Source organism: Heterocephalus glaber, unplaced genomic scaffold, assembly GCF_053883595.1.
Source record: "Heterocephalus glaber isolate CG9 unplaced genomic scaffold, H.glaber_assembly_v1.0 deba00000122, whole genome shotgun sequence".
Classification (NCBI taxonomy): domain Eukaryota; kingdom Metazoa; phylum Chordata; class Mammalia; order Rodentia; family Bathyergidae; genus Heterocephalus; species Heterocephalus glaber.
Window position 1 is genome coordinate 69,920,752 of NW_028258138.1, and position 26,410 is coordinate 69,947,161.

The window sequence follows — 26,410 nt, forward strand, 5'->3', positions numbered from 1 at the left end:
CAACTGTAGAACAGACAGACTTATACATGAATCAAGAATAATCAGCAAAGACTAGCCCAAAAATAAGCACAATACTGTGTGAGGTCAAAGTGCTACACTGCACTAAAGTGAGGAAGGGATTCAGGAAAAGTCCTAGAAGGAGAAACGAGCTGATTTTACTTAAGAAATCTAGGAGACAAATGAGTTAGAAGCACATTCTATGCAATGGGGGTGGAAAATAGCATGATAATACAGAAAAAGAATTGGACAACAAACGGATAAATATTAAAGGCCAAAAAACAAGTGACATATTATGAAAAGCAGAAATTCTAAATGCACGATCATCTATCTATAACTTGTACCACAAATAAAAAACATTTGGACAGATCAGCTGTTTCAATTTCTGGCTATATGGTTAGATTTTATATTGTTTTTATTAGGGTTAGAATATATTTCTGCCTGATTTACTCCAACTGAATTATATATTTGGAATTTTTGAAATTAGATAATTAAAGATAAAAAAAGATGTTTCACATGAACCTCATTTCACACACAAAAAAAGTCTTACATTTCTCTTGAATTTTTTAAGTTATGGAACATTTTTTTTCTTTCAAAACTTTTAGACTGAGAACACACATTTTTAAAAAGTAATATTTATTTCCGATTTCCTAAAAACTAATTCTTTCCATGACTTAAGGAAATTAAACTGGATAGAAATGTTTTATGTACTCTTCTGTAACTATGATATTGCACACAGAAAAAGAGCAAGGGGAAATGCTAAAAACTGTAACATCAATGGGAAGAGAATGCATTCTCAGCCATCTATTATTAGAGTTCACAACTTTCCTGTTTGTCTAAAATGTACCTTTTTCTTTTCTTTTGTCTACCATTCTAGAACATTATGCGCATGGGTGGTAGAAGGATATAAAGAATCAGTCTGCTATAGTCCTTTGGTGGTGTTGCTCCTCCCCTCATAGCCAGTCATCTAAACTGTACCTGGTTCCATTCATACTTCCTGTAATATTTTTCCACTTACTTAGTTAAAAATTTTCCAAACACTGAGGACTAAATTCTGAATTAATAATTATTGACTTCAAAGAAATAAAACAAGCCAAAGGAAGCACTGGACTCAGGCTCTGAAATTAAGTTTCTCATAGGCTTGCTTTTTTTAATAGCTCAACACCAGGGGTCGCCAAACTTCAGCAATAGAGCTGCAAGTGAAGCTCTTTAAAAGCCAAGTGTGAAGTACAATAAATCATGTTAGAAATATGTAATTCCTCTGCTTAAAATCCTGCAGTGGCATCCAACCTCCTATAAAATAAAGTGATGTGGCCAACTGCTTACAGCTCCAGACTTCTCTTTCCTGACAAACGCATATCCTGTATTACCTTCCAGTGTTCCCTGCCTCCTTTTAATTTATCTTTGAACTCCCTGAAGGCAAGGGGCTCTGTATGTTCTAGGCTAAGCATCTAGCAACAATTGTTCACTAAATCAATACATGTATACATGTATGTAGTTAACATGGTGTACACCTTGAAAAACTAAAGGTACATAAGGGTAGGCTAATACATTAAATTCAATAAAAGCATTTAAAACAGGTGAAGAAAATTGTATAACATAACAACACTCAAAAACTATTGTATGTATGGTTAAATAATTGTCTTTCTTTTCTGCATAAAAGAACCATATAGTCAACTTGGAATACAATTAGGTTGCCTGCCTATATCCTAAGCTTGACAATTTTCAAATTAGTTAGAAAACATATATTCTATTTCAAAATATCAGTCCTCTAATGATGATGTAATTACTATTATACATTTTTTACTTCTGGAGGACTCTTGTGAAATGTTCTCTAGAACTCCCCTATAATTCACATGTTTTCCTTTAATAGAGGAGGTAGTGCTGGGGATTGAAGCCAGGGCCTTGTACATTGTAGGCAAGAGCTCTCCCACTGTGCTACATCCCTAGTGCAGCTTTCCCTATTTCAAACATACCAGTAGCTAAAATAATAATCTCTAAATATTACAGATTTTATCAAATTCCTACCTCTTATGACAGTAATTTTAAGATAAGCCACCTTGTTCTTGTGACGTAGTGTTTCCCTTTCAAGAGTTACTTTCCAATTTCTAAAAGCCAAGTAGTAAAATTCTATGGCAGCAGCAATACAAGTCATAAGGATTCAGTGAAGAGTACAACTAAAGAATTTGGGTAAAGTATTTATTCAGCATAGGGAGAGTAAACTAGCATGAGGGTCCCTTTACATACCCATGTTCTATTCCATTTACTCTCACCATTTGTTGCTTAACTCAAGTTGTTCTTCTCGCCCCTCCTTTTTTTAAGGGCAGGCAGAGAGAGGTGGAAGGTACAAATGAGAAGTCCTCTAGGTTTCTTGAAAAATTTTGATCAGTTAGTTGCCTTCCTTAAAACATGGTGGAAACAAAAGTACCTTATCAATAGGTAGATCAATAGGTTGACAGGTAGATATCAACAGGGAGATGCTCTCATTCATTTTTAAAAAAATAATGGCTTTGAAATGCACTTCATATGATGAAATCTGTCTCACCAAAGTGTGCAATTCAGTGGTTTTTAGTATATTTGCAGAGGTGTGCAACCATCACTGCTATCTAGTGTTAGAACATGTTCACATCTCAAAACAAAACTCTGTACCCATATACTGATTTCTACTCCTAGCTCCTGACAACCTAGCCTACTTTTTGTCTCTGCAATTCTGCCTATTTTGGACATTTTATATCATGAAATCACATAATATGTGATTTGTGTGACATTTTCTTATCCATTCATTACCTGACAACTGTTCCTATTTTTTGGTTATAAATTATGCTGCTGTGAGCCTCATACTCATGTTTTGCATGGACCTATGTTTTCAATCCTCTAGACTACATATCTATGAACTGAACTGCTGGATTACATGGTATCCCAATGTTAAATATTGTAAGGAAAAGCCAAACTGCACCATTTTACAATCTGACCAACAAATGTATGAGGGTTTCAATTTCTCTACATTCTCACCAACTTTTACTGTACTTTTTTATAACCTAGCATTTTCTAGTGAGTATGATGTAGTATTCATTATGATTATCAATGTGCATTTTCATGATCATGATGTCTAATGATGTTGAGTACCTTTTTTGTGTGCTTAATATCCATTTGTATTCTCTTCTTTGGAGAAATGTCTGTGCTTGGTCATTCTTCAATTAGGCTTTTTATTGTTGAATTATAAGAATTTCCTATATACAATGTATATCCTGGATACCAAATATATAACAAACACATGATTCGTAAAAATTCTGCCCTTATGTTTGATGGCATATTCAAGTATTTTGAAGTGTAAGAGTCTTAAATTTTGATGAAGTGTAATTTATCTTTTTTTTTTGTTATTTATGCTTTTCTGTCACCTATAAAAACTACTGCCTAACTGATGGTAACAAAGATTACACTTCTTTCCTTTTAAGAGTTTTACAGTTTGGCTCTTATGCTTAGGTCTTTGACCCATTATGAGTTCATTCTGTAAAATCAATTAACTGATAAATTATAGTTATATAGTTAGAGGGTGTAGTGATGTTACATGTATACATTATAGAATGATTAAATCAAGTTAATTTAACTATCCATTACCTTAAATGCTTATCATTTATTTCTAACTGTAGCTTTCTATCCTTTGATCAATGTCTCCCCCTTCCACAGTCTCTGATAACCACCCCCATTCTATCAATAAGTAGAGCTTCTTTTGGTGAGGGAAAAACATTTTATTAATGTAAAAATGCAGTGAGTGAGGCAGTTATCACCAATAATTCTTTCAATGTCTCCTTACTCATTCACTTATTTTCAAAATGCAGGCATCATATTGTATGTGTACTTTCTGGAAGGAATTAGCATCAACTGTTACCATAATTACTTGAACTAACAAATGTTTAAGTTTCTGCATGGGCTCTAGAAAGCCAACAATCACTGGAAACTATATGCAAGTTTTGGGCATTTATGCATTTTCCTAGGGAAAAGCATCTACTGCTATTAACAGGTTTTTAGTGTGGTCTATTATCCAAAAACTATCACAAGTGGCTACAGTGAACGCAGAAAATTTTAAATAATAATACAAGAATGAATTAAGCATCAACATTACATACAAATTTATACATTACATACAATGTATGTAAGAAGTAAAAATCTGTTAACACAATGTGTAATGAAGTGCACTTAGATTTTGAGTGAAAAAAGGAAATAAATTTAGTAATTGGTCCCTGCTGTCTGTTAACAACACAAAGGTTCTATGACAAAACAGCATGAGAAATGTCACCAAATACATAATTAAAGTGCATGTTCACAAAGACAGGTGATGGGTTCATCAAAAACTTAGGAAAAATAATTTTATGTTTATTATATTCTGATTTAGTATCTTCAACTTCTGCCAGGTAAGGAGTATGTATATAGGTAATGAACAAACTATAATTTGGGGATAAGATATAGTAATTGAAATGCTAAAATGCTTGCTAAACAAAGATGGTAAAATAAGGTTGAAAGCAAAAGAACTGACCATCACACTCTTGATTACTTTAGTTGAAGCAAAATAAAACCTAGTCTAGGAAGATCTCAAACTGATTTGGTATATTCATTACAATAAGATTTAGAGGTTGTTTCGGTTAGCTTCTGGTAACAAAGTAACAATAAGTAACAATATGACTAAATAAGTTCTGATCTCAAGTTGGCATTAAGAATTGTATTGCTAGCTCCAAAGTAACAGAATTCCATCAATAGATAGAGTTGGCTACACTGATAATGAATGAGATTCCATCATTCTACCTCTCCTGAATATGATGGTGGTATAAAATACTGATGATGATGATGACATTTAGTTTCTAGGGTTAATATTAGAATTATATGTAGTCATAAAACTTAAAAAGCTACTAGCCCAGTGCCTGGGACAAAGTAAATTCTCACTGTGTGACAGCTTTTATGAACAGCAGTGGTTTCCCAATATTTGAGAACAGAAAATCTTGGAGCCAGAAATTCAATAATTTGTCTAAATGATACTACAAACAAACATCAGTCAAATTAAAGACTAGGAAAACAATTATTTAGACAAACATTTATAACATAATGTGGTTTTCTTAACTCTAACTTTTTGTTTACTAACAAAAGATTTCAGCACAAAACAATTAAAAAGTATTTATTCTTTTCTAGTTTCTATGACTGCAAAAAAGACATGATTGCTCATACAAAACAAAACAGGGAACAGTAAAAAGCAAAAAGAAAAAGAAAGTTCTCTTCTTTCCCTTATTCTTAAATTTCACTCTCCACTGGTAAAAATATGAAAGTCCTTCTCAATCTTGTCTTACTGATAAGCATCAAAAGAAATGAAGCCCATCTATTTGCCTGCAATACCATAATAAAATATTTTCTTAAATCAAATTTCTTATATAGAATTTCTGTTAAAGATTTTATTAGCTCTTACATATACAAGAGCTACCTACAGATATTCACACTGAATAGAGAAAACTAAATAATTTAATAAGCTTGTTTTACATAAACTTTAATTGCCATATACAAAATTTTATTATTGCAAATAATTTAATGTCTGCAAGGAACTGTAATACTGATTATGCCCAAAGCAGGCTGTGAGCAGTGCAGGCTGTAAACAGTTAACTCCACAACTGGCTTGTTTATAGAAGTGAGTCTGGCCAAAGCCTGTGTGCTAAGGTCAGAGTTAACTCACACCCAAATTCTGTTGCCACAACTATAACTTTTTTAACTAGAAGGACAATGTTCTAATTAGAACCATGTATTTTGTCTATTCTGTTCCTAATTCGAGAATACTTTGTCTTTTCCTTTACGAGCCTTGTCTCCATTAGTTTCCATAGAAACTGCTCTGCTGTGCATCCTCGCATGTAGTTTGCCTTTATCCCAACTGATGACCAATAACAATCAGTGGCGTGGACTGCCCAGCACCTTTTTTGGTTGTACCGGCACTGGTCGACCTAGTGTCTGTCTTTTAGGGTTTTTTCCCTCAAGTTTGAGACATGATGTACACTGAGCCTAGTGCAGAGGTTTCTGCTAGTATTTCAGGGGTCCCCAGTAAATGTCAGAATGTTTAATGTTAGGTTTTCCCTAGAAAAGACAACAAATTTAAAAGGCAACTGCCTAAAACTATGGAAGCTATATTGAAAATCTGTCATTTCAAGGTGGGACCTTTGACGAAGTCTGTCATAAAACTCATACAAGTAAAAAGCAATGGTCAAATAATTACTAGAACATAAGTAAATGTTTATGGAATAAAGCATATTTCTAGGAATGTTAACACATTTTAAACTTTTTAAAGGTTTACAGAAAAGTTAGTTTCCCTCAAACTTTCAGTTTTGTGACATTTTATACCAAAAATTGTACTTGGATTAAAGCTGACCTTCCCTTACTTGAAATTCATGTTTTAAAATTGAAAACGGGTGAGGAGTGGGAAAAACTATTAGTAAAACCTACAGTATTCTCAGGTCCAAGACTTCCTAGATTGCTTCAATTTCAACACATTTAGGGAATTTTGCATATGAAATTAACTTTAGAAAGTTAAGTGTTTTTCATATTTAAAAATGATTTTTTTTCATGACATTCAGTTCTATATACTTAAAGCTTATTCTGAAGACAATGTATTTGAATTTTATTGTAAATATTTTGTAGATATTTTCTTAGTAGAGAATAAAAGAGATTAAAAAGATCGGCCACTATTTGGTAAAATAAGTTCAATTTATAAAACTATGTTACCCAAGCTATAAATTACTGGCATGTACATCTGATCCAAAAAAATTTAATAAAATATATATATGACCACCACATTAACTTTTTTGATTAGTTCCCAGGTGATTCCAAATTCATGAATGGGAATGGTTTAGCAGTTTAATTCAATCAAAATTTTTAATGAAAACTACTTTGGTGCGCTCGGATCCTAAAAATGTAACAATAAAAGAAAGTCCTAGTTTAGGAAGCTCATAGATTAATGAGGCAAATCTACCACATAAAAATCTTCATGAAATCTGCTATATGACTAACCATTTTCATTTTTTGCTTAAAGTGCTTAATGACTATTATCTCAAAAAACTTGAAAACTGAACTGGGCAACTATGAGATCATCTTTCACAGAAAACTCAAAACCAATCTTAAAGTCCTACAAGTTTCAAATCTAATCCAGTATTAGCAGATAATTAGATTTTAAAGACTGCCTAAAAGTAGTACAAAAATGCTCTAAGTGTAAAGGTTATGAAAGTGCAGGCCTGTTTCCATAACTTCCCGAGCAACTTCATTTATATCATATATTAACTAAAGTTAATGACAAAATAAATCACACAATTAAAAAATATAATTAGTAAGAAATGACACAATTCAAATGAGCTAAATGCACAGAGCAAAAAAAGAAAAGGCAATATGTCCAGAGAAATACAGTACAGCAAGGTCAAGTACATCAAGTTAAAGTCTAGGGGTAAAAAAGCAGATCAGGAAACTATAATCTCTTCCTTGTTTTGGTAGGGCTCATCAACTAAGAATTAATTTTTACAGATCTGCATCAATATGATAGGGAATGTTGGGAAAAACAATTAAGAGAAATATTATACCTCTCAGAAACAACTTATTCTTCTGTGAGATCTTTCTATAAAACAATTCCACAAAATTATCATTATATTTTGAATTTCATCAATAATAATTCATTGAAATGTTTTCTCTTTTTTTAGTTTAATGCCTATGGGACATCCCTAATTTTGTCTTTTAAACAATAAAGCCTAAAATATTTTATATAGCTCTTTACAGAAAAAGTTTGTCAACCTCTGTATTAGAGCATGCATTAATTAATTAATTAATTATTTTTGGTACCAGGGATCACACTCAGGACCTTGTGCTTGCGAGGCAGGCAGCGACAGAGCGGATCACAGTTTTAGGAAACAGAGTAAACCATTCACACTTAGATCTGAGGGTACTACAGAAATCAGGAAGTAACACTGTTATAACAAGGTTAAATGTTCAAACTTAAACCAAAAGATGGTAAGAAAAAGAGACGGTTTCTGCTGCAAATCATAAGAAATTATAGATACAAATAAAAAGATCACTGATCACATCACACATTGGTCCTTTCAACTATATTTGCATATCTAGCAAAAATCATCTTTGATCAAAAGAAAATGTATTTTTGTAGAAAGAAGTATAAAGATTTTAAAGTAACTTGATCATTCAACTGGTTGAAATTAGCAGGGAATTATGGTTCAATGTAATAAAAACTGAATTCAAATAGACAGTGAGCTGTACCCCAAAGTAGCAATCTAATGCTGAAAATGTTCAAGAAAACTTTGGAAAACCACTTGTCAGGAATGTAATTAAAAGTGTTTTTCATTAGATGGTTGATGGGACTCAAAAGCCCTAGGAGGAGGCTGAGCTTGATCCCTGGTAAACCCCCCCCCCAAAAAAAAGCCCTAGGAGGTTTTCAAGTTTACAAATCTATGAAAATTTTGAGAAATCACTAATAAAAGTCCAAAATCACAATGTTGTTGCTTTGGCGAAAATGAAACCTAGGGAAACAACCTAGTGGTTCAAATATTTAAACTTAAGATTTTTAAAAGGTTGTGAGGGCCTTCAAGATCTTAAACATTTAAAACTTTTTAATAACAACATTTAAACTCAAAAATCTCTGCTTTACTACTCTTTTTTTCTTTGGTACTGCGGATCGAACTCAGGTCCTTGAGCTTATGGGGCAGGCAGTGGAACCACTGAGCTAAATCCCCAGACCTCTGCTTTACTACTCTTAAAGTGAAAACATTAATTCTAATATTTTGAATTTGCTGTGGTTAACAACGGCGTTCACAGACCCAATAAACAAAACTGTATCAAATCAATGTGTAAGTCAAAGTCTACTTTTATCAGCAGTCTACCATATATGCACTCATTCTTTCATTTTGTAAACATTATATTGAATAAACACAAATATGACACATCCGTTCCAGAGTATTATCAGCAGAGTACATGGTGAGCAAACAGATATAGTTTCTCCTTTTATTCAGCTTATATACATTAGTGAGCTTATATTCTAATTCTATCTTTAAGTATTTTGAATAATGGATAAGCCTCTTTCTTGCATCAGACTTGAAATAGTTTTTCCAGAAACAAACCAAAACACAACAAAAAAAGAAAGAAAACAAAAACAAAAGAAAACTTAACTAGAAACCAAAGGTTGGTGGGTCCTTCTACATGCCCTACAAGTGAACTTGCTAACTAAGCAATCTTAGATCAGTTTACTCATTTTAAAAATTTTTTGCATGTGCATGCTGTATTAGTAAAATAGCACCCAAGTTATTTTAATTCAAAAATCCTAATTCAACTTCCTTACCTTGATTATTTCTACCAACTGATCCACACCACTGTCCCCTGGAAATATTGGTTGTCCTAGCAACAGCTCAGCCAATACACAGCCTGCAGACCACACATCTGAAGAGAAAACAAAAGCTTATTAATACTTTGTAACTGCATTGAAAAATCTATACTTTTTTTTCTTTTTTGGTATTAGGGATCGAACTCAGGACTTTGCATTTGTGAGGCAGGCACCAGAACCACTGAGCTAAATCCCTGGCCCACGTTTTTAAATTTTACTTTAATCACACAGTAAATATCAAAAGCAAAAGACTGTGTAACCCAAAACAAGGAAGGAAAAAAATAAAACCTTCCCTAATAACCAGGTATAGTGGTACATACTTAATATTCCCAGCTACTTGGGAAGCCGAGGCAAGAGCATTTCAAGTTCAAGATTAGCCTAGAACAGGGATGATGAACCTTTTAGAGACAAAATGCCCAAACTGCAACTGAAAACCTATTTATTATCTCAAAGTGCTAACATTGCAAATAAACCTGAATACTGAGGTTTTAGCTTAGAAAAAACAACTCTACATTAACATATTTTGTTTTGAAAGAAAAGAACAGTAACAGAGCTTTGAATGATACAAACAGCTTTTTATTGAAAGGTAAAAGTTTGCATATGGCATGCTGAGGTGTCCTGGCTTGTGTGCCAACAGAGAGGGTTCTGTGTACCCGCTGCTGCATGTGCGCCATAGGTTCACCACCACTGGTTTAGGCAACTTAGAGAGACCCTGTCTGAAAAACAATACAGTAATTACAGTTCCAAAGTGACAGAAAGACTATTGGCTCATCATACTTAAAAAGTAAGTCAAAGTCACACACACTCTGCACATTATTAAGTTTTTAAAGAAGAAAAGTGAGCAAAGATTCAATCTCCCATAAACACTGGGTTTTAAGCCAATGCAAATTCTAAAGAAATCTTTAAAACTCTAAATGGTTGATTTTTATATGCTGTAAGATGACTGAAAGAAATGTACTTAGATATATTATTATAAATGTAAGTAAAGGGAAATACAAAGGAATACATTTTATGTCATAATTTCTATAAATAATTTATTATCAAAATGGGGATGTCAATCCTGAGAGAAAACTTTAAAAATGTAACTAATACATGTTAATAACAAAAATTTAAATAATAAAATTTAAAAATAACTTAAAAGCACACATCTTGGCTTATCCATGACAGTCCTGATTAGTATCTATTGGCCTAGAAAATCATTAATAGTACCCTCTTTCTCTCTCAAAAGTATCTGAAGATAAATTACATGTATATGCTATGTAAAGTCTATTAAGACTTTCTGCAAGCAAAAGCTGCTTTTCGGTTTTAAGGTTTCTGAGATTCCTGGGCTTTATATGTACCAAAGTACATACAAAGTATGTGTACTTTACACACAAAATATGAAGTACTTTAGGGAGACAAACATAAATCGTTGCCCGATTTTCCTATTGACCAGGAGGTAAGCAGAAAAATATAGGGAATGATATAGTAGAGACAGCAGTAATTTAGAATCTGATATGGTAAGCTGATTGGAAAGACAGATTGGAAATCTGTACTTCAATGACTACTTTTTATTGGCCTAGAAAAATGACACGGAATTCATTTGAGAAATTCAAGTTGATTTTTTCTCTAAGTAATGATAATCAAGACATTTATTCTGCAACACAGAGCAAGAGAGTCCATGATATATTAGGAAAATTGCTAAAGTGAAGGCAAATATGAAAACCTGTTAGGGGCTCTTTATTTCATCCAAAGCCAACAGAAATACTACTCTTGTAGTAAGGTGGAAAAATATATTGTCTCATTAAATGTATTTTTTTCCAGTACCAGGGATCGAACTCAGAATTTTGCGCTTGCCAGGCAGGTGCGGCCCCACTGAGCTACATCCCTGGCTCATTAAATGTTTTATTTTAATTCAAGTTTTAAAAATTCCTTTACCTAGCTAATTAGAGAGCAGTTACTATGTACCCACTTCTTTCCACTTTAACACAGAATAACTCATCTCAAAAGACAAAGTTGGAAAAATTGCAGAGAATAATTACATCTTCACAGAAAAACAATAGGAAATGCTTTCCTTTGTATGTGCCTTTCAGCTATCAATATGCAAGACAAGAGTAAAACATCAAGGAATACTATTACCTAGCAGTTACAGAAAATTAATAATCAAAAGATTTAGGTTATAACTCTACTAACTGTCCTTCAATTTATGTTAAACTAGTCAAATTACTAAAAAAGTATTCATTGTTCACTATGTGGGAGATACTAATATCTATTCTTATTTTTTCATAGGACAAAATAACAAAACTCTCCAAACAGAATAAAACTTCACCTAAGTAGGTTTACTGACACAAAAATGTTTTGACCAACTGAATTTTAGTTATTTGGGGTTTAAACCAATATAGAATTGTTTCAAGACCATTTAGTTTAAAAAAACTTACTTTACAGATCAAGAAATTACAGCAGAATAAAGTTCACTTGCCAAAGGAAAAGTTACTGAGTAGCAGCACAGCACTAGGCCTGGAACTTATTCTTAATCCCCAATTACACACATCATCATCTTTAACAATTGCCTCTGTGTGAAAAAACCCAAAAACTTCAAAGGTCCTAGCTTAATTCCCTGTCATAAAGAAGCCTTTTCTTTTCATTATGCCATTTCTCAGTAAAAAGATAGGAGAATCACTGACTTTAACTCTGATTATATTCAAATATGACAATAATCTAGGATGTGACTCTTTCAAACATTACTACTAAAAACATTTTAAAAATGTACCTATATTAGTATACTCTCAAATACCCGCCACTACCACCATGTTTAGAAATCCTAACAAGCCTTTACACATTCTAAGTCTAAAAACGGAAAACAAATTTAGGCTTGTGAGGGCTCAAAGGGTCTTAATTTATATAAACATTCCTTAATGTGTCAGATGACAGGGTTATGACTTTTTTGGCTGAACTAAATTGCCTTTATTTTAGATGATCCTGATGCAAGTCAACCCAATATCTTGTCTATAGAATAATATCTAATATATAAATAAAATATAAAGCAGCTGGGAAAATCCAATGATATTCCCAACGACATGGAAAGAATACCACTTACATTTTTATAGTACTTTCACTAACATTTTATTTACTCCTCACAGACACTAAAAAAGGCAAAACTGTTAATAATCTCTATTTTATAGCTCAGCTAAGGAGCAGCAAATATGGAAGTCAAACCTAGGTCAACACCAGGCAAAGTATTCTTTGTACCATTTCTCACTTGTTCATTAATGTATACCACGTAACATACCCATCATAAGAATGAGTGCTACCTACACACAAAGCTATATTCCCTCTTCTCTTGTGCACTGTCTCTATAGTTTGCAGGGTCCTAGGTCCTCTGGACATTTTCAGAGGGCCTACAGGGCAAACCTATTTTCACAAGAATATGCCTTACTGGGTAAATTGCACTGATGTTACAAAAGAAATAGTGAGTAAACTGCCAGTCCTTTGGCATAAATGGTAACTGCTTTGGCATACTGGTCTTTGATAAAATGAAAACAATAACGTGTTTCTGTTCAGGAAGTGTTTGTTCATATTAGTTAATTTCTATTTTTATCAGAAAGACAAAAATTGGCCGAAGGTTTTTTCTTTAAGTTTCTAGTTGTTGTGGGTTTTTATGTGTTTGGTATCTGTATGCCTTTGTTTCTATTTCTGGACTAGGGAATTCTCTTCAGAAACAATATATAACTTGCTCTTTGTTTCTTAGCTTTCTATTCATCTGATCATGGTCTTTCTGTTCATTCCTAGCCAGTATGCTAAAATGGTGAAGCTACAACTCCTTCTATCACTAAGCATCTCCGGTGAGCTAGTATGGATCTAATCTGGCTTACAACTGAGACAGTATGGCAGGATTTCAACAATATGGTTTCTGTGTCACTTTCATTATTAACTTAATGAAATAACATTACTAATGCACAAATAGTCTAACTGGCTATCAAATTCAGAAATAAATATTTCAAGAGGATTTTTTACAAGTCAGTAAACAAAAGATTTATTAGTTAGGATTTATTTGAAGCTTTAAGATAAAAACAAATGTATTAACCAACCATAAAGTAATAGTTTTATAATTCTAATAATCCAAAAAACCCTAAAATTAGACTGGCAAATACATCTGAAATTCTAAAGGGTAAAATTAAAAAACAAAAACCTACACATTTTTTCCAACTCTTTCACAAGAAAGAAACACATTACAGGGCATACCCTTCTTTCTAGGGCAGTGAAAGATTACTATGAATAAACTATTAAAATCTAGATGCAATTAGCAATGGTAAGCATTATATTCAGATTTAGTACTTACCTATACTAGATGTATAATCAGTGGCTCCAAAGATCAACTCTGGTGCCCTATAGTACCGAGAACAGATATACGAAACATTGGGTTCTCCTCGGACCAGCTGCTTTGCACTAATAAAAAACAATAAATAAAAAGTAGAGTCTTTACACCTCAAAGGAAACTTTACTGTTATTACTTGTAATACCAAATATTTACCTAAGTTTCATACCATGCCAATCATGAAACAGACACAAAAAAATATGAACCATAACTATTTTGGACAAAGGAAATACAAATTTTAATAATACCACTATGCAAAAGAATGGTAGTTTTCAAAGAAAGAGTTTGTCAACTATTATTTAAGGAACAAGAAGTAGACAGTTACAAAAGGATAAATGCTGAACTTTTTCTAATTCTCTGTTCCCTGAATTAGAAGGGCAGGAAATTAAGGGGTACCTTGGCTCACCAAAAACTGACAGGAGATTAGAATGTAAGAATGAATACTCCTCACTCAATATGTTTCTTTAAAAGGGAATGAAACTGCCCACTATTTTTACAATTAAACTTTTGACACAGAGTGATCTCAATGGTTAGAGAGCTAATCTATTTATCTTTTTATATTTTGGTCAATTTATTAAATATCAAAACACTTATTACCCAATAAACTTGTTAAAAGACAACCTTCAACTTTAGTGTAAAAATGACTGACAATCTATGAATTCTACCTGTGTTGTGGTAAATTTATATGCTTTTTTACTCCAATTTTCCTACTAAAATATTGTGTGGCATGTATTTTAAACATAAAGGAAATTATAATACTTTAGATGTGTCTCCAGATAACACAAAGACATCCTGAAATAAGATGCTGTAAAGCTATTTTGACATACAATAACATAAAGACATACAACAAAATCAAAACAGTAAAAAACAAGTGCCATTTTTGAAGTAATAGTACAGCAAACCAGCACAAAAATAAATAAAAATAGTCACAAGAACTCTAAAGTCTAGGATTTCTTTTCTTCCACTTATTTCTAGTCAATGAAGACCTTATTTTTCCTTTATCACCAGTTTTGATGTTTACTTTTAACACTGTCTCCAAGTATTGACACAGAATCACCATTTCATAAATTAAAAATACTAATCTCTGTTTTCAGGCTGCCTAAAATTAAGTATTTTTCAGATAATTGATAGGGAACTCTGATACCTTCAGAAAGATGCTGTTTAATAATAAAACAAATTCCAATTATATCCTCAGAAAATTCATCACAGGTTAAAATTACACACACACACACAATTTGATGGAGGTGCCTTCTTTCTTTTATATTGTAGGAAAGGCTCGTTGTCACTTCCTGTCCAATATAGTGGGCCACATTCATATAGCCTTATCCTTAACCCATCTAGCCCTTCTTTGGGTTACTTCTTCCTCAGGGCCTCAGCTACTTCTAGGACCTGTTTCACACAAGTAAAGAGTTACTAAGAAGAGAGTAATACTGTTATCTTTAAAAAATTATTTGGAGTTTCTCTTCATTCATGAGAAAAAATAAATGAAGGATAGATAGTCCCACAAAATAATTATGTTCTACTATTTTTCATAAAGACCTCTATATTTGTTCTGGTTTGGATCTAGTTTGTCTCCTCCCCACCTATGGGTTCCTGTGTTGAAGGCTTGGTCCTAAATGTGGCTATATTAATGGGCATTGATATTCATTTTGAGGAATTGGTACATGCATTAACCTATCTTGACCATTTTTGATTCCTTTACTCCTCCCTTAACTCCCCCGCCTCTCCCGTATCTCCATCTCCCCCCTTCCTGTTCCCCCTTCTCACCTCTAAAACGCGTCTTCTTGGTTCCAACTATCTCTGCTTTATTTTATTAATTTATTATTGTATTTTAGTGTTCTTATTCAAGAAAAACCATGCAACATTTAACTTTCTGTCTGATTTATTTCATTTAGCATTACAGTCTTTCAAGTTTCATTTATTTTCTTGCAAATGACATGCTTTCATTCTTCTTATGGCTGAAAAGATTCCATTGTGTGTATACACATTTTTTTTATCCACTCCTCTGATGATGGGTATTTAGGTTGTTTCCAGAGCTTAGCTATTATAAATTGTACTGCTATATACATGGGTATACCATAACATGAAGTATGATGTCTTTTAATTCTTTTTATAACCAGGAGAGGTATAGCTGGATAAAATGGAGTTTCTATTTTTAGGGGTTTTTGATGTTGTTGTTTTGCTTTGTTTTGTTTTTTGAGGAATCTCCACACTGATTTCCCTAGTGTTCATACTAGTTCACATTCCCAGCAACAGAAAGGTTCCTTTCTCCCCACAACCTTGCCAGCATATCTGTGTGGTTGATGATAGCCCTTCTGACTAGAGTTTAAGATAAAATCTCAGCTGTTTTGATTTGCATTTCCCTAATGGTTAAAGATGAATATTTTTTCATTTATTTACTTGTGTAAAGTACATTTGTACTTCTTTTGAGAAGTATATTTATTTCAGTTGCCTACTTTTATTTTACTGGATCTTTTATTTTGGGGGGAAGTCTAATTTTTTTTACTTCTTTACATATTTCAGATATTAGTCCTATTCTGTAGGTTGTCTTTTCAATGTTGTTTCTCTTGCTGTGCAGAAGCTTTTTAATTTGATATAATTCCATTTGCTGATTCCTGACATTACTTCCTATGATACCGGGATTTTAGTTCAGGAAGTCCCTTATTGTGCCTATGGCTTCAAGTGTTTCCATTACATTATTTTCCAGCAGTTCCAAAGCTTGTTTTTATATATAGGTCTGTGATCTATTTTAATTTGAAGCTGATTTAATTAAAAGGTGAGAGGTACAGATTAAATCCGCACGTGGACTGCACCCGGAAGGAAGCTCCCCTGCCACCATCCCAGGCTCCTAGGGCAGAGAAGTTTAGCCGGTCCCAGCACCTGGAAGGAAGCTCCCCCACCGCCATCCCAAGCTCCTAGGGCAGAGAAGCTCAGCCGGTCCCAGCACCCGGAAGGAAGCTCCGCCGCGGCCATCCCAAGCTCCTATGGCAGAGAAGGTGAGCCACATGGGCTCCAGAAACACCATCCCCCCCACCCCGTGGAAATGAGAAGACACATAAACAAGCCTCAAAAACAGACTTCCAGCAACCCCAAAGGGAAACGAGATGGAACACTCTGATATTCAACCACCTGGACTCTCTGAACTGGCAACAAAAGAGGATCTGGGAAAAATGAAATCAGAAATAATTACTCAAATAACAGCAAAGATTTTGCTCATGGTGCAAGACATGAGAAATAAATCTAGAGAGGACACAGATAAAAAAATAGAGGATCCGAGGAACCTGATGGAATCCCAACATAGGAAACAAATGGAATCCATAAAACAGATGCAAACAGATTTCCAAGAGATTAAAAACTCCATCGAAAGTCTGCGCAGCAGAATGAACCAATGTGAGGATAGAATTTCACATACAGAAGATAAGATTGCAATCAGTGAGGAGGAAAAGAAAAACTGCTTTAAAATTGTAAAGGAATATGAGAAATCCATCCAGCAGCTGCTAGACGATGCAAAGAAGAATAACATAAGACTGATTGGAGTCAATGAAGAAACAGGAGGGAGTGCAGATGACATAAAAAAACTCTTCACAGAAGTGATGGCAGAAAACTTCCCAGGCAGGGAAAAAGAACTTGACATACAGATAAGTGAGGCATATAGGATTCCAGCTAGCCTTAATCAAAAAAAAATCTATACACAGGCATATAATAGTTAGGATTCCAGAAATCCAACAGAAGAATAAAATTCTACAAGCAGTGAGAGAAAAGAAACAAATCACATACAAAGGAAAGCCCATCAGAATCACAGCAGACTTCTCAATGCAAAACCTCAAGGCAAGAAGAGCTTGGAGTGATGTGTTTCAAGCCCTAAAGGAAAACAGCCTCCAACCCAGATTCATGCACCCTGCAAAACTATCTTTCAAAATGGATGGAGAAATAAGATACTTTCATGACAAAGAGCACCTCAGGAACTTCATGAATACCAAACCGGCACTCCAAAACATTTTAGACAATACCCTAGGAAAAGACAATGAGGATCACAATCCCAGGAAACCCAGCAGAATGAATCCATTGGGTGTGACAAATTAAATGTAAAGGGGGAGAATCCAACAAAAAGAAAAAGTCATGTCAAGGCTTTTAAAACTTTTGACTTCATCTCCCTAATGAGTGTATAATTCAATCTTATTATTGTACCGATCAGTATTTTTCTGATTCTAGAGTTGCACACCATTCCTTGTGCTATACTGGCTATTTATCATCTTCTTACCTCTACATTTTCATTGGGTTGTCTATTAATGAGCTCTAAGAATTCTTTATATATTCTGCTCATAGGTTATATGTATTGTAAATATGGTCTGTTTAAGGACTACTTTTCATTTTAATGATGTCATTTAAAGTTCTAAATTTTGATGGAATCTCATTTATCAATTTTTTTCTTTTATACATCATGTTTTTGGTATCCTAGGTAGTTCTTACCTACCCTGAATTCATAAATATTTTCCCTTATAATTTCTTCTTAAAGTTTTATACTTTTAGGCTTTCTTATTTAGGTTCACAGATCACTTCAAGTTATTTTCATGCATGGAAATAAAGGGTTGAGGTTAATTTTTTTATACAGATACCAGGTGTTCTAGTGCCGTTTGCTAAAAACACTATCTCTTCCTTGAAGAGATAATCTTCAAATAATCTTTCAAAACTCAGTGGACCATATGTGTGTGGTTTTATTTCTAGATTCTCTGTTTTATTCAAATGATCTATATGTCTTTCCTTACACCAACACTGCCTTGATTACTGTAGCTTTAGAAGAAGTCTTAAAATTAGGTACTAAACATCTTCCAACACTGTTTTTGTTTTTAACTTTTCTAGGTCCTTTGTACTCCTACATAACTTTTAAATTTCTTTTTTTTTTTTTTTTGGTTTTCCAAGTTAATTTATTAGTATTTTTCAATTTTTAATATATATATATTTATTGGTACATTTTTGGTATAAAATAATTTACATTTATCATTGGATGTTTGTCCCAGAACATGATGCATCTTAGTTTTTATTTTTTCTCCCATTACTTGTGTACCCTTCACCCCCTCTACCCTTCCCTATCTACACAGAGTTTGATTCCATTTTATTTTCTCATAATTTTTTTCTTTCCCTTCTTCCCTTTCCCCTTTCCCTTCCACAATCCCCAAACCCTTGGACCTTTTCTTATTTCAAATTATCAATTATTCATTTTAATCACTTTCATCCTTATTTACACTTTCAATTTCTCACACTAGAGAAACTATTTGGTATTTACACATGTGTGTCCTATTTATTTCACTTAAGAGTATGGCCTCAATATGCATCCATTTAGCTATAAATGTCTCTAGTTTCTCATTCTTTATGGCTGAGTAGTACTCCATTTTATAAAAAAAACCACATCTTCTTTATCCAGTTTCCAGTCGATGGGCATTTGGGGTGTTTCCAAGCTTTAGCTATTACAAATTGTGCTGCTATAAACATAGGTGCATATATATCGCTTGGTATGATTCTTTTAATTCTTTGGGGAAGATTCCTAGTAGGGGAATAGCTGGGTCAAATGGGACTTCTTCATTTATAGCAAGTATACACAGACCTGAATTTTTATATATACCTTGTGTTTTCTAATCCTGCTAAATTCAAATACAAGTTCTAGTTCCTCCTAGAGATTTCTTAGTATTTTCTCTGTAGATGATCATTTCATCTACATATAAAGATTTTGCTCCTGCCATGCCAATCCTATCCTAGTTGTGTCATTTTATTGCCAGACTATGTTGGTGGGGACTAGGTTTCAAAGTTTAATGGACAGATAAAGAGTAAGCATATCTGCCCTTGTTCGCCACCTTAAGGAGAAAGCATTGTATCTTCTCCAGTCATATAATGTGTTCTCGCTCGAAGTATGGAGTACATGTCTTTAATCTGTTGAGAAGGTTCTGGTCTACTTCTAGTCTCCTGATAGCTTTTACCATGAACAGCTGTAGAATTTAGTCCAATACTTTTTTTCCAATTAGTGACAGGATCATATGGCTTTTTCCTTTCCTCTGTTAAAATGATTACTTTTGGGGGTGGATCTTCCAGTGCTGAACCAACACTGTCATCCCTATAACAAAACCACTTTCTACATCCTGCCAGATCTGACTTCTAATAGTTTGTTTTGTTAAACAAATTTCTATCTATGTTCATACTTTTTTCTTCTTTTATCTTTATCCAGTTTTAGGATTAGCACAATGTTGAGTTCCTAAAATGAGAGGAGAAGTGTTTCTTCTTTTTTCTCCTTTAACTGTTTGATATAATTTATCAGTTAAAATGTTTATGAGCCTGCTGTTGTCATATAGGTAGGTTTTCAAGCTAGGAATATACTTTAATAGGTGCTATTCAAATTTTATATTTCCTCCAGAGTTAGTTTCATTAATTTGTCTTCCAAGGTACTTCTTAGAAGTTATCAAATTTATTTCAAAAATGATTTTTGTAATGTGCTTTCTATATCCCTTTAAATTCTGTAAAATCTGTGGTAATGTCTTCTAGACCTTAATATTGTAATTTAAAAAATGTATAACTGATATTGTGTAACAGGAAGAAGAGGTCTAAAAGAGCAGGGGAATTGGGAGGGGTAGGGGAAGGGAAAAAAGGGAAAGGAAAAAATATGAGAAGAGGAAAAAAATGGAAACAAGGTCTTTGCAAATAGGGAAGAGTGGAGAGGATGAAGGGAGGGCAAGGGAAGGGGAAAAAAATAAGAACCAAGAGACTCATGTAATGGTACAAGATTCCAATGATGAATGTAACTGTATTTTATACCTAAAAGGTACCAATAAAGTTAATGGGGAAAAAAAAATAAAAAAAATAAATCTGCAGGTGGATAACCAGTTTTCCCAGCACCATTTGTTAAAGAGGCTATCTTTCCTCCAATGTATATTTTTGGTCCTTCTGTCAAAAATCAGACAGCTGAAGTGCATGAGGTTCTTTTGCTGTCTTCTGTTCTACCCCATTGTTTTACAAGGCTATTTTCCTGTCAGTACCATGCTGTTTTTATTACCATAGCTTTGTAATCTAACTTGAAATCCAGCATTGTGACTTCTCTACTTTGCTCTTTATGCTTAAGATTGCTTTGGCTATTCTGAGACTCTTCTGGTTCTATATGAATTTGAGATTTGTTGCTGATATTTTAATAGGAATAGCATTAAATCTACAGATCTCTTTTGGTAATATGGTTTTTTGGTTTTTTTTTGGTACTAGGGATCGAACTCGGGTCCTTCCACTTGCGAGGCAGGGAGCGGAACCACTGAGCTAAATCCCTGGCCTGGTAATATGGCTTTTTAAACAGTATTGATTCTATTGATCCAAGGACATGGGTTGCTTTTCCATTTTATGATGTTCTCTTCAATTTCTTTCTTCAGAGTTCTTTAGTTTTCATTATACAGGTTTTTCATCTTGTTGGTTAGGTTAATTTCTAGGCATTTAATTCTTTTTTTAAGCTACTGTGATTGGAATTGTTTTCCTGATTTCTTTCTTGGTAGGTTCGTTATTGGTGTACATGAATCTACCGATTTTTCGGTACTGGCTTTGTATCCTGAGTGATACTGTTTGGTTCAAGTCCCTGCCAAAGTAGTACCTAAGAGTCTAATAATATGTCTCTCAAACACTACTTGCTGTTATGGCTTAAATATAGATGTCCCCTCAAAGCCTCATTAATATTTGCCCAAACCAATTACGTTTTCTTTTTTGGTACTTGGGATCGAACTCGGGTCCTTATGCTTGTGCAGCAGGTGGCGATACCACTGAGCTAAATCCCCAGCCCAAAACCAATTATGTTTAAAAAGGGCATCTTTTCTATCAGAGAACTTAATAATAATGAGCTATTACCACATAAGTAAAATCAGTTCCAAATTTATTAGAACAAAGTAACTTTATGTCCCAAGAAAATGGCCTGTTCCAACACTGTTTTAAAACCAGTGTATAGAAACTCTAATAAACTTACTAGTTCATTTTTTTAATGCTCCTTACCAATCAATCATTCTCAGCAGGAAAGACACCTCATGATGAGAAAATGCATATGATTTGTGCAATTTTTCCTACAGATAGTAAGAGGTAATGCTTTATTATCAAGCATCAAATAAAATTTTTGATTTACTATTTTTTATTGATTTTTATAGTTCAGGGGACAAAAACATAGCAAAGCAAATTGCATACTAGGATAGGTGTCTGAAATTAGTAAACAGTAAAATGGAGATGGTATGAAAGAGCATATACTTGTGAGCTTAAGTGTTAATTTATAATAGCGCAGATTCATTTGATTTTTAAAGAATCTCTCTATAGCCTATGGAAAATATATCCCATATTAAACCCAGAATCTAAACAGTGGCTTGTTATAAACATTACAAATAGGTAGGAATATAGATACCAGGAGGTGTGTGTAAATATGTAATCTATACAGCTAAACTGAAAAATAAGAACTATTATCAGTATTAAAAAAAATAAACTGGAACCAACCCATGTTATGTAGAGATGTCACGGGCAGAAGATGGACTGTGCTTCCCAAAAATAAGACCTAACCAAAAAAGTAAGGGCTGGTTGTTACCATGGTGATGGCCAATGTTAAGCAGATTATACTTCACTGTTCTCTTGCTCTGTGGCTACACTGTAATGGCAAGGCAATTGGGGCTGGCATGTTTGATCTCTAGTTTTCAAGGCTGACCATGGCATTATTCTAGGTGATTACGCCAGAGAGGAAGTAGCAGGGCAACGGCTTACATTACTTGGGAATACAGGGTTGACAACATTTTGAAAAGTTAGACAACATAGGCACAAGATGTTGAAAACCATGAAAATGAATGGAATGAGGCTTTATTACAAAGTTATAGTACATTATCTAGTAATCTGTATAAGAACTCAACAAGTTTTTTGAACTTTACAGAAAAGAAGTTATAAAAGGCTACATAATAGAAGAAAAGAAAAAAATGGAAACTGCTACTAGACCTTTGACCACATTCCTGCCCTGAGGTCCACTCTGAAGGTAAAAGGACAATATTATGTAATAGTATTTTTTTAAAGATTAGTTATTACTAAAAAAGGAGTATATACACCTAATACAAATTCAAACAATACTAAAGTACAACCACTTAAAAACAAGTTTGTCAAATGACATTATATTTCCAAAATTTCCCTTTGCAGGAGCAACCACTGTCATGGGATTATTATATAACATTTCAGAAATAAGCCACATTACATATGGATATATTTGAATTAAGATGGCCACACTGTGTTTGCAAAGTAAAGGGAAGCGTATTATACAGTCTTGACTTTGCTTTTTTCATTTAATATTTCATAGAAATCATTCCCTTCCAGTTGATAGAGAGCTGCATCATTCTTTTTCATGGTAGTATATATAACATAACATTTGTATATACAATAATTTATTTGGACACTTTTTTATGAATGAACATTCATAAACAATGCTATGATAAATGTCTCTGTAAATACCCTTTTATAAATAATTCACATAAGTTAAAATCTTGGATGAAAGCATAGAGACATTAATAATTCTGACAGAAGTTATCAAAACTATCCTATCAAGGAACTGTGTTAGTTTATAGCATCCAAGCAAGGATTAGACTAACATTCTAAAAGGAATAGATTTAAAAGAACATATGGCAAAGTGGGAGCTGGAAGGAAAAAGAAAAAGGGAAGAAAGAGGAAGAGGGAAAAAAGAGAGTGCTAACTTACCTCCCAAAGTCACAGAGTTTTAATACAGCTGTATCAGGATCCAACAAGAGGTTCTGTGGTTTAATATCCCGATGGCAGATTCCAAAGGAATGGATATAGGCTAAACTTCTGAACAGCTGATACATATACAACTGGAATAAATAATAAACATTAATTGAATATTTCTTATTTCAAACAAATCAAAATCATGAAACAGCAAAAAAAGTAACATTCTAAGAACAAGTGAAATGTTGGTGATTATTACACTCAACCTTCCTTAAGTTTCTTGTTATTTTGTATGAATTAGCTGAGTAAACTATCATTAACCATTAGTATTACTTTAACAGCTTAAAAAATGAAACTTTATACTATGCTTTATAACTTATTTATTTTACATCTTACCTCAAGCCAGCTAAGATGGGTTTTTTGTTTAAAACATAGATAAAAGCTCAGAGAGGTGTCCCAAATCCTGACAAATAAGTAACAACACTGGGATCAGAAGTCAGGGGCTTAGGTACTAGCTCAGTGGAATCATGCTTACCACGCAAGCACAAGGTCCTGAGTTTGATACCCGGTACCAAAACAAAGCAAAAAACAAAAAATAGAAGTAGGTCTTCTGATTTTTAAGTTCACCATTCTTTCTACTATATCAAATTGTTTAATGTAAAAGAATTTCCACTCTCATCTTTAGAATAATTTTTTCCCTGAGATGTCAGCTTTCAAGGTTGCTGATACAAAGTCTAAGAAAATTGACAGGTGAACTGAGAAAATCTAATCACCTATCAAGATACCAGTAAACCTGTTAGTAGCATCCCAACTCTTTCTATTAATATCCTTCAGAAATGTCAACTTTAACTGCCATTTTAAAAGATGTCTCAGCTAGGTACAGTGATGCTTGTCTGTAATCACAGATATTTTGGAGGCTATGGCATGAGGACTACAAGTTTGAGGCCAGCCGGGGCAACTTAGCAAAAACCTATCTCAAAACAGAAAAGAAAGGAAAGTTAAAGAGTTTTTAAAAAGGGACTCAGTGGCAGCTAGCACTTGTCTAGCATGTGTGCAGCCCTTTGGTTCAATCTCCAGTACCAATGAAAATAAACAAGCAAACAAACAAAACAAAATAAGCCAACCAAACAAAACCAGATATATGCCTACTGACATGATCTCAGAAGACTTTTTTTCTATTTTATTACTAAAAAAGATACACTAAGCATATCTAAACCTTCTCTTTATTCCACAGCCAGTATTTTGATTCACTTTAAAAATTTTTTGACTATTCACTTTCTGACCTCCACCCCAAGATTAATACCACAAAAATAATTTTTGAAATAACTGAAAGCAAAGGTACTAGTGTTTTGGTAAAAATATAACAATAAAAAGAGTTAGAAACATAGATTTACAGCATCATCTTTAGGGGCTATTGTTAAAAGGTGGGTTAATTAAAGCCAACATGAAATCTACTTGCCTTCAGAGGCAAGATAAAAGATAAAAACTGCAGACAGCTGAATTTCAGTGTATCTTTAATGAAGCATGGCATAAAACATACATGTAAAATTTTCACTAAGGTCAGCATTTTGCCATTAAAGTTAGAATTAAAGCATTCATATTTTTAAAAGCTAATCCTGTTACTGTATCACTGTTCACAGACTCAATCCCCAAATCTTAAAGCACCAACCTTTTGATTTGTCTGGACCACACAGAGGGAAGAGGAACTGTCATGTTTAGTAACAACTAATGGTTGTCTTCACAGGCACAGACATGTTTAGGCAATGTGAGATATTATTACTGGTAATTGCTGCATTTTACTCACCAAATGGGAGAAGCACATGTTTACATCTGATAAACATGGGTTTCCACCTGAGTGACGGATGTGGAAGGCAGAGGTAGCACTCACTGTACTTTCCCCTATAGAGACTTCCATTGTTACCTATGCAGCCTATACTGCAGTACCACACACGAGTCACAAAAAAGATCTCTGAAAATCACACAAAGCTGCAAGTTTATGATCTTGTGTGGCCACATTATTGGCTGTCCCAGGCTATGGGTTGGAGCCTGTCCTAAACCTTACTCTACGATTTAATTCATTTTGCTAAGAAAATAAGCTCCTGTAAGTGACTGAGTTTACAGGTATTCATTTATTAAAGTAGAGATTTTACCAACTCTGCATAAGGGTATTAATATCTATGTCAGCAAAATTTAATGAAAGCAAAAGTTATCTTTTAAAATTGTTCAACGGTTTAGGTTAATTTTATTATCTTTTTAAAAACTGCATTCTTTCATATGAAAGACTTTCCCTTTTACCTTTTGCAAAGTCAAGATTTAGAATGAAATATGCAATTTATACCTTTTTGTGTTGTTTCATTTTGTTAAAGTATATTTCTAAGAAAGCTGAAATGCTTTCTATACAGAAAGACAGCAAGAACAATAACAACAAAAATAACTGACTGTGTGCCACACACCATTCAATGTGCTTTAGATGTTTCACTTAACTCTTATAATGACTTCATATGGTAAAGGCTACTTTTATTATTATTTTAAATATAAAGTAACTGAGGTAGGAACAGATTAGACAATTTGGTCAAAATCACATCTGTAATATTCTGGAGTGGCATAGGTAGTTACTCCTCTTTTAACTACAATTTCTTTGTTCTGCATTATTTTTATTATTTTTATTCTATTTATTATTTTTATTTCACACCATCATTTGATGGTATGAAAATAAAATCATAAAGTAGCCAGACAACTAAAGAATTAAAATGATATTCTCAGAAGCTCAAATGAAGGGAGGGGGTGTAGCTCAGTGGTAGTATGCTTGTTTAGCATACACAGAGCCCTGCATTTAATACCCATTACAAAAAACAATAAAGAAACAAACTCAACTCAAATATAATGAATGCATTTTAATATAATAACATATTTAACATGCATTAACTACCAAACCAAGTGAATATCTACCT

At 33.5% G+C, this 26,410-nt stretch overlaps 1 protein-coding gene across 5 annotated transcripts in view; it reads right to left on the reverse strand.

Moving 5' to 3' along the window:
• The window catches only part of Gsk3b (glycogen synthase kinase 3 beta), a 189,254-nt gene that overhangs the window by 47,062 nt on the left and 115,782 nt on the right, over nucleotides 1-26,410 (reverse strand). For all 5 annotated transcript variants that reach the window (XM_004835656.4, XM_004835655.4, XM_087209012.1 and 2 more), the window contains 3 exons: nucleotides 23,475-23,605; nucleotides 13,713-13,819; nucleotides 9,353-9,450 (listed from right to left, as the gene is read on the reverse strand). In XM_004835656.4, the coding sequence (XP_004835713.1) occupies nucleotides 9,353-9,450; nucleotides 13,713-13,819; nucleotides 23,475-23,605 (336 nt within the window). The remainder of the gene's footprint in view (nucleotides 1-9,352; nucleotides 9,451-13,712; nucleotides 13,820-23,474; nucleotides 23,606-26,410) is intronic.